The sequence below is a fragment of the Ranitomeya imitator genome, chromosome 4 (genome assembly GCF_032444005.1).
Source record: "Ranitomeya imitator isolate aRanImi1 chromosome 4, aRanImi1.pri, whole genome shotgun sequence".
NCBI lineage: Eukaryota > Metazoa > Chordata > Amphibia > Anura > Dendrobatidae > Ranitomeya > Ranitomeya imitator.
In genome coordinates, this window is record NC_091285.1 from 706,566,270 (window position 1) to 706,580,985 (window position 14,716).

Genomic DNA, 14,716 nt, shown 5'->3' on the forward strand with positions numbered 1-14,716 from the left:
AAACCTGAACGCACTCTTTCACACATCTGCCCTTACAGGATTCACTCCAACCCAATATCCTCCCAGAGGTCCACTCAATATGTGGGGAGTGGAAACGGAGCCAGGGTATTCCGAGCAGAATCTCATCCATTCCCTCGGGAAGGACAAGAAGGGAAATAATCTCCTGGTGGGATGGGGACATGGCTAACGTGAAAGGGACAGTCTGATGTGTGATCTGTAATGGAAGTGTCGACCCATTCACCACTCTAACGGTTACTGGTTTGGCAAGCATAACCAGAGGTATTGCGTGGCGCAGAGCAAAAGCAGAAGACATAAAATTTCCCTCTGCTCCTGAATCCACACAAAGCTCTACTGTAAGAGTGGATGTGCCTAACAGGATTGTCCCTTTAAAGGACAATTTTGAGGAAAATGCCGCAGTGTCCAGTGAACCTCCTCCAATGGACACTAGACGCGATCGTTTTCCCGACCGCCGTGGACATTTATTAGCGTAATGTCCCGGTTGCTGGCAATTTTTACATACCACAGGTACTCGAACGGTCTGAGACCTAGGTCCCGCTCGAGAAACCTCCATGGCCTCATGGGAGTCGGACGCCATAACAGGAGATTCTAGAGGTTTGGCAAAGGTGGGAGCCAACCGAAACCTCTGCCTACACTGGGTCCGCTCCAACCTCCGCTCGTTAAAACGGAGATCGATGCGGGTAGCTATAGTAATAAGCTCCTCCAGTGTGGCGGGAATCTCCCTGGTGGCCAAGGCGTCCTTCACATGATCTGCCAGTCCTTTCCAGAACACCGGAATAAGGACTTTATCCGGCCACTCCAGCTCAGAAGCTAGAGTCCGGAATAGGATGGCAAACTGGCTGACCATGGACGAAGCCTGAGTAATTGCCAACAATTGGAGCGCGGTATCGTGGGTGACACGGGGTCCCAGAAAGACCTGCCTCAGAGCGTCCAGGAAGATAGGAGCACTCTGTACCACACGATCACCACGTTCCCAAAGCGGCGTTGCCCACTCCAACGCCCTGCCCGACAAGAGAGATATAATGAATCCCACTTTCGCCCGTTCCGTAGGAAACCGTGCAGCCAGCAGCTCGAGATGTATGGAGCACTGGCTCACGAATCCCCGACATAGCTTACTGTCACCAGCAAACTTGTCTGGAAGCGGGAGACGGGATAAGGTCGGAGCAGGGGTGGCAGCGGACAAACTGGCTGCAGCTGCACTTGCAGCCTGAACAGCGACAGCAGTAACGTCCACAGCTGAGGTTGTGCGCTCGAGAGCCGCCAACCTACCCTCCAGCTGCTGGATGTACTGTGGTAGACGCTGACCGTCCGCCATTTACTAGCCAGACCCTGGCGCTAGTATTATGTTAGGGCTAGCGGAACGCACCGAGTAGAAATAGATATTTATTATTAATGGTGCGTTCGCAGCCCGGGGTCCACCGTGCAGGAAGAACCCGCTGCTAGTGAATGGTGGCACAATATGGCGGTGTAGACTAGCTCTGTTACCTCACAGAGCAGCCGCGAGAGGAAAGCACTGCGCCCTGTTAGCCTCACAGGAGCACAAGCTTACTGCCAAGCTGATAGCAGTCTGTGGTTAAGCAACACGCAATCTCCTCACCGGAGAAGCCGGTATTCTAGGGGCTTATTTCAGCCGGGTCCCTGAACACACTTATGCTAACCACACTGGCGCAAAGCACATATGACTTGATACTAGCGCATGGCCGTGCGGTCATGCGCAGTTTATATAGCTGCAGCACAGGAAGTGGCCATAGAACTTTTGCCCTTCCAAGACCTGCCAAGAGGACCAATGGAATGTGCCGCAGAGCCTGAGCACATGACCCTCGATCTCCAACGGGAGATCTTGCCCTGGGCATGCTCAGTGTGTGCAGATAAGGACTTAGTCCCAGAGAAGTCCGCTCGCTGCTGACCAGTATAGGCTTTAAAGGCAGAAGCTGGAGAAGCAGCAGTAACTCTTCTCACAGAGTCAGACTGAGCGAGACGCTGGGATCGACGTCCCTGCTGAGCAGACTCCACTGCGGCTGGAGGAGAATGGGAGACCGCAGCGGAGATGGATCGAGATTCCCCCTGTGCAGCAGAGGAAACTCGACTCCTAACACCGCGGTCCTGTGACGCAACAGGATCGCTTCCTTCACGCTGGGTGAGGTTTAACCCTCGTGTGTATATTATTAGAACCGCCATATTGTCCGTCATTACTTAGCAGCAGGTTCCATCTCTGCACGGTGGACCCCGGGCTGCGAACGAACTATACTCTATCTGGTTTATTATTTGGTGCGTTCCGCTAGCCCTAACAATGTATTAGGCTACTCCTCACACTTTGGTAAAACTGTGGGTTGGATAGGAAGTTAGAACAGAATGCAGCCTGGGAGAAAGTACAGAACGTACAGAGCTGCGCCTGCACTACCTTGCGGCGGTATCCTAAAGAAGGACACGAAGCGAAGGATATTGTGGAGAAGTGAGAAATGAAATCACAGCACAAGGAGATATCCAGTAGGAGTCGTGCCCCTTGATCGGCAACATCCTACTGAGGCGCGTAGCTGGTGGCCGGAACGCCGAGGAAGTAACAGACTCCAAGCATTACTTCAAACAGCGGCAGGACAGTTGATTTTAGGTTGGCTGTCTCCCTTACATCACCTAAGCAGTCATAGGGGCAAAGTTGGAGATGGGTGTCTCTAGGGTGCCAGAATAGCTCCGAGCCTTCCCGTCAAACGGGTGCATCCTATCCAGACAATATCTTGGGGGACGGAGAGAAAGAGAAAGAACAGATTCAAAAGTTGTGAGGACTATCCCGAATGCTCAGCAGGGAAGAACTACAACACACAGGCGCTAGTTGGTAGGCACTGATTTCCACCTGCAAGGGAACTCTGGATGTGCCTTCGGAACGGCCGGACTCAGCCAGCCCTGTTAGCAGTGCTCTGGATTGCGGATCCTGAAGTCTTCAGTAAAAGGTAAAGAGACTGCAACCTTGTGTCCTCGTTATTAACTGCGCCTCACACCATCGCCACCTACACTACTGGGAAGCCCTGGGGATACACTTCACCTGTGGGAAGGAATACCATCTAGCTGCCATTCCATCATCCCCAGCGGACCCCCAAGCAGCGTCAGGCACCTTGACCGAATACCACAGGTGGCGTCATGAACCTTTGATAAACTTTCATCATCCCTTTTATTGGACGCCCTTAAGCAGGGTCACGGACTGGGTCCAGCCACCGTGACAACCCCAGCACTGAGACAGAGAGGACCGGTACCGAGTAACCCATGGCCCTGAGTCTGGGGGTGCTCAAACTTGGCGTCACGAACAGGATCGTACTTTAGCCTGAAGAATCAGGTCTTGTGTGCCTTGGAACTGTGATTTATTGCAAAGACTGTGTATTGCTATTTGCCGCCAAGATTCCCGCCAAAACCGCCGCCATTGCCACGCAACGAGGAGCGCAGGAGAAGAAGAAAGATGTGGAGTTGTGGGCGTGAACGGATTTAGAAGCGCGAAAAGTAATGGCCGCCCAGTCTAAGTACTGTTGTACCTTGAGGACGTGTCCGTCAGTAGCCGAGATCCACCTCCTGATCCTCAGTGGAGGGCGGAGACAAAGGAAGCGAAACCGCCCACGAAGGAGAGCGGGAAAAGGACAAGGCGGGAGAAGAAGTGAGCCACGTGGGAGACGCCATGACCAGCCACCCGGGATCGGAGCGTGGGGTCGGAGCCGAGGACTCCCCCAGCTACCCAGAGAGATACCGCGGCCAGGCGTCACCTGTTGGCCCCGACTTCCTGCAAGCCGGAGTGGACGAGCTCAGCGATCAACTCCGGCGGACGCAGCTGAGCACTGAGGCCGGGTGGAAGGTGACCGTCATAGGCGCCTCACCAGACGTCTGTTGGCAGCCTCGTCTGGTCCGGAGCAAGAAAGAAGTTCCAGCGCTCTGAAGCCAGAAAGCAAGCACCTGCCAGAAAACGAGATACTGCAAACAGAGATGACAACGCCACAGCGCAAGGCCCCGCAGTCAGCGTTCCAGATCCCAGCGGAGACGGAGCGGGCCGGCACCGGTGGGACCGCATTTGAAGCAGGTATGAAGAACTACCCTGCCCCAGTGACAGAAGACCTACTGGTAGGCCCCGTAGCAGCACCACCTGCTGCCATGACTAAGACTAAAGGCCCCTTCACATTTAGCGACGCTGCAGCGATACCGACAACGATCCGAATCGCTGCAGCGTCGCTGTTTGGTCGCTGGAGAGCTGTCACACAGACCGCTCTCCAGCGACCAACGATGCCGGTAACCAGGGTAAACATCGGGTAACTAAGCGCAGGGCCGCGCTTAGTAACCCGATGTTTACCCTGGTTACCATGCTAAAAGTAAAAAAAAACAAACAGTACATACTTACCTACCGCTGTCTGTCCTCCAGCGCTGCGCTCTGCTTCTCTGCACTCCTCCTGTACTGTCTGGGAGCCGGAAAGCAGAGCGGTGACGTCACCGCTCTGCTTTCCGGCTCACAGCCAGTACAGGAGGAGTGCAGAGCGCAGCGCTGGAGGACAGACAGCGGTAGGTAAGTATGTACTGTTTGTTTTTTTTTACTTTTAGCATGGTAACCAGGGTAAACATCGGGTTACTAAGCGCGGCCCTGCGCTTAGTTACCCGATGTTTACCCTGGTTACCAGTGAAGACATCGCTGGATCGGTGTCACACACGCCGATCCAGCGATGTCTCCAGGGAGTCCAGCGACGAAATAAAGTTCTGGACTTTCTTCAGCGACCAACGATCTCCCAGCAGGGGCCTGATCGTTGGTCGCTGTCACACAGAACGATTTCATTAACGATATCGTTGCTACGTCACAAATAGCAACGATATCGTTAACAATATCGTTATGTGTGAAGGTACCTTTACTCTGAACTAACAAATCCTAATACTAGTACCACAGTGGGCATTATTGCCGCTACTGAACCTACTACCAAAATTGACATTCGAACCCAGATTATACCTGAAAAACCGATTAGTGACATTGATACCGCATCGGATGAGAAGTCGAACACAGATCTTACCAGGCCAGGAAGTGTTCGCTACCAACTGATGCCTTGCAACATACAGTCGCAAAAATAAACCTTGAAACCCTGAATATGTAAATAGTTAACTGTTTCCTGCTCTTTTGCTGCTTAGACCCGTTTAAGGGTTAACTCTTAAAGGGATCCCTTAGTTTACCCAGGATCCCTATTGTTTCTAAAGTTGTGTGGTTATCAAGAGACTACCGAATCATGGACGGTGAATGATTCACGAACCGGTTTTGTAAATAGTTTGCACCTTCTTAAAGGTGCTCCCTACTGGTTTTACAAAGAAAGAAGAGTTTGCGAAGAAACTATTCCTGATGACGTCGTGAAAGTTTCTCTTGTCTTAAAGTTTATTAGTGACTTGTTGATTGATTGCACTACCTCAGAAGAGACTGATTTTTCCTCTTAAAGGGAATGTTTACTTGTTGCATTCGATAATGTTACCTTAAGCAGTAAGATAGTAATAATGTTTACATGTAGCTAGAGAGCTAGGAAGTGAACCCGTAGGGGTAAGTGAGTCCTCCTGAGAACCATGTTAGCTTTGTACCATAGTGTTTTGTAGTAAGCCTTTAGTGGGTTCAGCCTATATGCCCTTAAAGGAAAAGTTAAATTATTGTTCAAAGATTTGCACTCAGTAGAATACCCGGCTGGGTAATAGAAATTATTTATAGTCAGTAGATTAGAATGTTATTTAAAAGGTTTCTATTTGTAACGTTCAAGTGACCTTACCTCCCATAAAGGGAAGCATTGTTATATTTACTTCTTCACAGCATTTCAAAATTTTGTATGTCTTTTTCCTAACATGTATTGTTGTTCTTCTTTTCTCAGTCCGAGAGTACTGGATTTAACCGGGGGGGAGTGCAGTGCCCCAGAGTCCTAGTCGTTGCAGTAATGTTGCTCTGCCACTAAGGGGAGTGATGTTATGTCTGATTGCACTAAAGGAGTTCACCTGACCAGGTCTCACAGTCACACATTACACTTCACACTCCGGCCACCAGGGGGAGCAAAAGGTACTATGTATTAGGCCACTCCTCACACTGTGGTAAAACTGGGGGTTGGATAGGAAGTTAGAACAGAACGCAGCCTGGGAGAGCTCCAGAGAGGACCTGTCAGGGGTGGGATCCTGGCAGGTACCTAGCAGAAAGGACAGAACGTACGGAGCCGCGCCTGCACTACCTTGCGGCGGTATCCTAAAGAAGGACACGAAGCGAAGGATATTGTGGAGAAGTGAGAAACGAAATCGCAGCACAAGGAGATATCCAGTAGGAGTCGTGCCCCGTGATCGGCAACATCCTACTGAGGCGCGTAGCCGGTGGCCGGAACGCCGAGGAAGTAACAGACTCCAAGCATTACTTCAAACAGCGGCAGGACAGTTGATTTTAGGTTGGCTGTCTCCCTTACATCACCTAAGCAGACATAGGGGGCAAAGTTGTAGAGGGGCGTCTCTAGGGTCTCAGAATAGCTCCGAGCCTTCCTGTCAAAGGGGTGCATCCTCTCCAGACAATAACTTGGGGGACGGAGAGAAAGAAAAAGAACAGATGCAAAAGTTGTGAGGACTATCCCGAATGCTCAGCAGGGAAGAACTACAACACACAGGCGCTAGTTGGTAGGCACTGATTTCCACCTGCAAAGGGAACTCTGGATGTGCCTTCGGACCGGCCGGACTCAGCCAGCACTGTTAGCAGTGCTCTGGATTGAGGATCCCGAAGTCTTCAGCAAAAGGTAAAGAGACTGCAACCCTGTGTCCTCGTTATTAACTGCGCCTCACACCATCGCCACCTACACTACTGGGAAGCCCTGGGGATACACTTCACCTGTGGGAAGGAATACCATCTAGCTGCCATTCCATCACCCCCAGCGGACCCCCAAGCAGCGTCGGTCACCTTGACTGAATACCACAGGTGGCATCATGAACCCTTGATAAACTTTCATCATCCCTTTTATTGGACGCCCCTTAGCAGGGTCACAGACTGGGTCCAGCCACCGTGACAACCCCAGCACCGAGACAGGGAGGACCGGTACCGAGTAACCCGCGGCCCTGCGTCTGTGGGCGCTCCATAAACTCTTTAATTTCTGCAAAAATTCATTAATGAGATCCTCCCTTAAGATTTTATACATATCCTCATCCTTTAAAATCCTGCTACACATCTGTAAGTATTTCACATGGTTCATTATAACAAGAAAGCTCACCTTAACCGAGGGTTTACTGTACAGATAAGTTCTTTATTACCCGCCTATTCATCAAGGGCCTCCCTTTCCATTATTATTATTATTATTATTATTATACATGTATATAGCACCATATAGCATTCCAGGAGGCAAAAAGCATTCTGTCCCTCCCGAGTCTCCCCGTATAGCTAAGTAGTAGTGCACAGCCAGATATGGGGTAGTGCCACATTCAGTAGAAATTGTGGGACAAATTTTGGTGCCATTTTTACCCATTTCCCAGTATGAAAATATAAAACTTGGGGCTATCTCAATCTTGGTGGTAAAAATGTAAATTGTTTTATCTTTACTGATCCATGGTATAAAAGTCTTTGACACACCTGTGGTGCCAATATAATCACTGCACCCCAAGATTAATTCATTGAGAGATTGGGGTTATTTATGCGGGTTTCTGCTGTGTTGGCACCTCATTGGCTCTGACAATGTAACGCGGCACCCTCAACCAAATGTAGCAAAATCTGCATTATAATTTGGCGTTTCTTCCCTTCTGAGATGTGCACCGTGCCTCAAAAGTAGTTTTCAATGACATATGGGCTATCAGGGAGCTCAAGCAAAATTGCACAACACATTTTTCAGGGCCATTTTCTCCTGTTACCTTTGTGAAAATGCAAAATTTGAAGCAAATTAAGATTCATCTAGGAAAAATATGAATTATTTATTTTCACAGCTTAAAGTTATAAACGTTTGTGAAGCACTTCGGGGTTCAAGGTGCTCAATACACATCTAGATCTAAGTTCCCTAAGGGGTCTAGTTTCTTTAATGATGTTACTTATGGGGTGTTTCCACTGGTTAGGCACATCAGGGGCTCTCCAAATGTGACATGGCATCCGCTTATTTTTCCAGCAAATTTTACATTCAAAAAGTCAAATAGCGCTCCTTCTCCTCCGAGCCTGGCCGTGCAGCCAAACATGCTCAAGAGAATTTGCACAAAAAATTGTATGGTGTGGTATTTTCTACTGTTACCCTAGTGGAATTTAAAAAAAAATAGGTCTGAAGGAAATTTTTTGTGAAAGAAAGGAAAATGTTTATTTTTCCATCCACATTTCAAAAATTCCTGTGAAGCACCTGAAGGGTTAATGTTATTTATTAACTATTTTGTGAGATTTCACTCTCTGATTAAAGGGGATAAAAATTAAAAGTTTAAAAAATTGTGAAATTTTCTAAATTTTTGTGAAATGTCCATTTTTTTCACAAATAAACACACGTCATATCAAAGAAATATTACCACTATCAGGAAGTAAAATATGTCATGAGAAAACTATCTCAAAATCAGTGGGATCCATTGAAGTGTTCTAGAGTTATGACCTCTTAAAGTGACAGTGGTCAGAATTGTAAAAATTGGCCTGGTCAAGAAGGTTAAAACAGGCTTTGGGGCAAAGGGGTTAATGGTTTATTTGTTTACTGCAAACAGTGGGTTAATTTAGGAATCGTCAAAGTTAGGGTTAACCAGCAGGACAGAAGGTGGGTAGCATAGACATAGCATAAATTGCTGGTAATTGGGACTTTATCCTTTAAAAATGAAAATTTTTAATAGGTGCCATCAGGTTGCACAGGCATATCATTATGAATGTGCAAACACTCACACACGAATAATGGACAAAGGGAAGATAAACCAAAAAGAGACACCGCACCTACAACCAACTGGTCCTTGCACAGACTAGAAAGGCACTAGCCACATAACTAAAAACACCACCTCAGATCTAACTCAATACTCAATGAAAGGTTATGTAGGAGTTTCTCATACCTCCTGAACAATCAGAGGGGAAGATGCAACACATCCCAATAAGGGGAGAGGAAAATGTTCAGATAGATATGAAAAGCCATGGTAAGAAATATGAACATTTATCTATTTAAATAATAAAAAAACAGTGTTGGGACCCCCCTGTTCTTGATAACCAGCCTTGCTAAAGCTGACAGCTGAGGGTAGTAGCCTCCAGTTGTCAGTTTTGTTTGGCTTGTTATCAAAAATAAAAGGGAACTTATGCTGTCCTTTATTTTTAGTTACTTATTCAGAGTCCAGGCGCCAGTTTATGAATACTCCCATCAGCTGCCGCCTGCTCTAGCTGTTAATAGCGGCAGTAATCTACCCGAAGATTTCATCCATTATAAGTTCATGCTAAAAACATACAACTCTGCCCTTCACCTTTCCAAACAAACCTATTTCAACACCCTCATCACCTCACTGTCAAATAACCCTAAACGTCTCTTTGACACTTTCCAGTCCCTACTCAACCCAAGAGAGCAGGCCCCAACCACGGATCTCCGTGCTGACGATCTGGCCAATTACTTCAAAGAAAAAATTGACCACATTCGACAGGAAATCATCTCCCAATCTCTTCATACCATTCACTGTCCTCCCTCCCCCACTGCATCTAGTTCACTCTCTGACTTTGAACCAGTTACAGAAGAAGAAGTAAGCAGGCTCTTTGCATCTTCTCGCCCGACCACTTGCACCAGTGACCCCATTCCATCACATGTCCTCCAGTCCCTTTCCCCGGCTGTCACCTCTCACCTAACAAAAATATTAACCTTTCCCTCACTTCCGGTATTTTTCCCTCCTCATTTAAGCATGCCATCATACATCCATTACTTAAAAAACCATCCCTCGATCAAATTTGTGCCGCTAATTATAGACCTGTCTCTAATCTTCCCTTCATCTCTAGACTCCTCGAACACCTGGTCCACTCCCGTCTTACCCGCTATCTCTCAGATAACTCTCTTCTCGACCCTCTTCAATCTGGCTTCCGCTCTTTACACTCTACTGAAACTGCCCCCACTAAAGTCTCTAATGACCTACTAACAGCTAAATCTAATGGTCACTACTCCATGCTAATTCTCTTGGATCTCTCCGCAGCATTCGATACTGTGGATCATCAGCTCCTCCTCACTATGCTCCGCTCCATCAGCCTCAAGGACACCGTTCTCTCTTGGTTCCTCTTTTTCTGGTTCCTCCTCCTCTCACCTTCCCTTTACTGCAGGGGTTCCTCAAGGATCAGTCCTAGGCCCCCTCCTCTTCTCGTTGTATACTGCCCCTATTGGACAAACAATCAGTAGATTTGGTTTCCAGGACCATCTCTATGCTGACGACACCCAGTTATACACCTCTTCTTCTGTTATCACGCCGACCTTTTTAGAAAACACCAGTGATTGTCTTACCGTTGTCTCTAACATCATGTCCTCCCTCCATCTGAAACTGAACCTGTCAAAAACTGAACTCCTCGTGTTCTCTCCCTCTACTAACCTACCTTTGCCTGACATTGCCATCTCCGTGTGCGGTTCCACCATTACTCCAAAGCAACATGCCCGCTGCCTTGGGGTCATCCTTGATTCCGAGCTTTCATTCACCCCCCACATCCGATCACTGGCTCGCTCTTCTTATCTGCATCTCAAAAACATTTCTAGAATTCGCCCTTTTCTTACTTTCGACTCTGCAAAAACTCTGACTGTTTCACTTATTCATTCTCGTCTGGACTATTATAACTCTCTACTAATCGGCCTCCCTCTTACCAAACTGTCCCCACTCCAATCTGTCCTGAATGCTGCATTCAGGATCATATTCCTCACCAACCGTTACACCAATGCCTCTACCTTGTGCCAGTCATTACACTGGTTACCCATCCACTCCAGAATCCAGTACAAAACTACTACCCTCATCCACAAAGCACTCCATGGCTCAGCACCACCCTACATCTCCTCCCTGGTATCAGTCTACCACCCTACCCGTGCCCTCCGCTCCGCTAATGACCTCAGGTTAGTATCCTCAATAATCAGAACCTCCCACTCCCGTCTCCAAGACTTTACACGTGCTGCGCCGATTCTTTGGAATGCACTACCTAGGTTAATACGATTAATCCCCAATCCCCACAGTTTTAAGCGTGCCCTAAAAACTCATTTGTTCAGATTAGCCTACCGCCACAATGCATTAACCTAACGATCCCTGTGTGGCCTATTAAAAAAAAAAAAAAAAAACATAATCAGGTTCCTCACATTATGTTCTCATACACTTTATGCAGTTAATAGCCCTCTGTGTCTGTACTGCTACATACTTAGGCAGTTAACTGGTTCATGCAGCTTTACATGAACACCCGAGCCTTACACTATGGCCGGTCCGAATAACTAAAGCAATTGTCACCATCCACCTCTCGTGTCTCCCCTTTTCCTCATAGTTTGTAGCTTGCGAGCAGCAGGGTCCTCATTCCTCCTGGTATCTATTTTGAACTGTATTTCTGTTATGCTGTAATGTCTATTGTCTGTACAAGTCCCCTCTATAATTTGTAAAGCGCTGCCGAATATGTTGGCGCTATATAAATAAAAATTATTATTATTATATTATTATTAAGCGTAGGCTGAAGGGAGCAATATTCCCGTCAGCCAACGCCAGTGACCAGAGGTAAACTTTTTACCTCTGATAACAGCTGCAGGCTCACATGTGACAGTGTGGGAACCGTGGCTGTCTGACCAGCGGTAATGATTTTACTGCCAATTAGAGGCAATGTTTACCGTGATGTCATGCACATGAAAACACGAGAAGCAACCAGTCGTCGGGGGACCGAACCTAAACAGTAAACCAGACATCCTAGCTGAGCCCGTTTTCGGTGTCCGTGTGAAAACAGTAGGTGTTTGGTACATACGCTAAACTTTACTATTCGAGAAATGGAAATACAACATTTTTAAAAGCTCTTTATCATTTTTAAAGATCACTGGAATGTTCGCAGACCACATAACACTGCATGGCTGAGGAATGGAAGCGCACAAAAGTTTTTTTTTAAAGCTTTTTCTTGGCTTTAGGATATGTGCACACGTTGCGGATTTCCTGCGGATCTGCAATGTTTTTTTCAAAGCCGAAACGCGGCAGATCCACAAGTGATTTACTGTACAATGTAAATCAATGGGGGAAAAAATGCTGTGCTAATGGTGCGGAAAAATCCACACAGCAGCAGATTCAAAGAAGGGGCATGTCAATTCTTTTTGCGGATCTGCAGAGTTTCAGCACCCATTCCAACATAGAAATCTGCAGGGATATAAAAAGGAAGAAATCCGCACAGAATCCGCAGTACATCCTCAACAAAAACGCACAAAATCCGTAAAAAAAGTGCAGATTTTGATCTGCGTTTTATGCCAAGAGATGCAGAATCCGCACAGAAAATTCCACTGACAAATCCGCAATGTGTGCACATACCCTTCTAGAGATCACAAAAATGTTCACAGCCCAAGCTACAATGCATGGCGGAGAAATGGACGCCTAGAGACATTTTAAAAGCTTTTTATTCCATTTTAGAGACCTTAGAAATGCTCCCAGACCACATAACACTGTATGGTTGAAAAATGGAAGCCTACAAAATTTTTAAAAGGGTTTTTTTTCAGTTTTAAAGGTTACAGAAATGTTCACATATCATGTAACACTATTTGGCTGAGAAATGGAGGCCAACAAATGTTTTAAAAGCTTTTTCTCAATTTTAGAGCTCACAGAAAGGTTCACAGACCACGTAACATGGTATGAATGAGACATGGAACCCTACACAATTTGTATAAGATTTTTCTCCCCTACACAATTTTTAAATGATTTTTCTCAGTTTTAGAGATCACAATAATGTTCACAGACCAAGTAACACTGTATAGCTGAGAAATGGAAGCCTAAAAGGTTTTAAAGCTTTTTCTCAGTTGTATAGATCACGGCAATGTACTCCAAATGATGTAATAGTGTATGGCTGAGAAATGGAAGCCTACAAACGTTTTAAAAAGCTTTTTCTCAGTTTTAGAGATCACAGAAATGTTTAGAGACCACGTAACACTTTATGACTGAGACATGGACCCTTACACAATTTTTAAAAGATTTTTCTCAGTTTTATACATCACAGAAATGTTCACAGACCAAGTAACACTGTATAGCTGAGAAATGGAACTCTAAAAGTTTTTCAAAATCTTTTTCTCAGTTGTATAGATCACAGCAATGTACTCCATACAATGTAATACTATATGACTGAGACATGTAGCACAGGAAAATGTTCCAACAATTTTTTTGTTTGCTATATTACACAAAAAAGGAACTCAAAGCACATAATACTTGATGGATCAAAATATATTACATTTTTGCATCCCCCACAGAAAGAGCTGCAGCTTTACATTTGCCAAAAGACTGCACAGACCTAGTCCCTGTCTACTGATTGTATTCACCCACTCGCACTGCTACTGTGACTCTGGTCTAATCTAGTATAAATGCAGATTGTATGTGATAGAAACAGTAAATTAAATGATTAGCCTTTAGAAGGGTTGTTAATATGATGGCTCGGCGTCAGCACAAGTATCAACACTACCGGCATTTGATTCATTATACTGTGCCCACAGGCCTAGTCAAGCTCTCTCTCCCTTTAATACAAAGTGTCACAGAGCTGTGCATTGACATCTGAGTGCCGATCCAGGTGGCTCCTGTCCTTTTATAATAGCTGATGAAGTCAGATGGACAGCCAATTTCAGTAATGCCACAACCAAGATGGCTTCGGCATTACAGTGACTCATAGGCAATCTCCGCATACTTATTGACCCGCGAAATAGTCATCAAAGAAGAGGGGCAGTGACTCGAGTTTGAACACGAGCAGCACCCATTGATTGTTGAGTAACGAGCAAATCCGAGCACCATTTTACTCGAATGATAAACCAGTATCCCCGAGCACGTTTGCCTATACCTAGTTAACATATGAAACCCAACCAGAAATGTGAAAGGAAACCAATATGGGAAAATGAGAAACATCTGTAGAGGCGCATACCAAGAAGGAAAAACAAAGACAATTGAAACCATCAGCATTTGGACTGGGAAGGAAAGGCAAGAGTTCATAACATGGGAAATGACCTCTCTGCAACAGGTCAATGTATCGAGTGCCCAAACCGAGACATGACACATAGCCATCTCCCAACATTTAAAGAGAGATACAGGTCCTTCTCAAAAAATTAGCATATAGTGTTGAATTTCATTATTTACCATAATGTAATGATTACAATTAAACTTTCATATAATATAGATTCATTATCCACCAACTGAAATTTGTCAGGTTTTTTATTGTTTTAATACTGATGATTTTGGCATACAACTCCTGATAACCCAAAAAACCTGTCTCAATAAATTAGCATATTTCACCCATCCAATCAAATAAAAGTGTTTTTTAATAACAAACAAAAAAACCAACAAATAATAATGTTCAGTTATGCACTCAATACTTGGTGGGGAATCCTTTGGCAGAAATGACTGCTTCAATGCGGCGTGGCATGGAGGCAATCAGCCTGTGACACTGCTGAGATGTTATGGAGGCCCAGGATGCTTCAATAGCGGCCTTAAGCTCATCCAGAGTGTTGGGTCTTGCGTCTCTCAACTTTCTCTTCACAATATCCCACAGATTCTCTATGGGGTTCAGGTCAGGAGAGTTGGCAGGCCAATTGAGCACAGTAATACC

General features: G+C 46.0%; 1 protein-coding gene across 1 annotated transcript in view; it reads left to right on the forward strand.

The window, feature by feature from the left end:
- Positions 1-3,978: 3,978 nt before the first annotated feature.
- Positions 3,979-14,716, forward strand: part of LOC138674837 (olfactory receptor 5AR1-like) — a 39,228-nt gene continuing 28,490 nt past the window's right edge. Inside the window, exon 1 of the mRNA XM_069762654.1 lies at positions 3,979-4,072. Within this exon, the coding sequence (XP_069618755.1) occupies positions 3,979-4,072 (94 nt within the window). The remainder of the gene's footprint in view (positions 4,073-14,716) is intronic.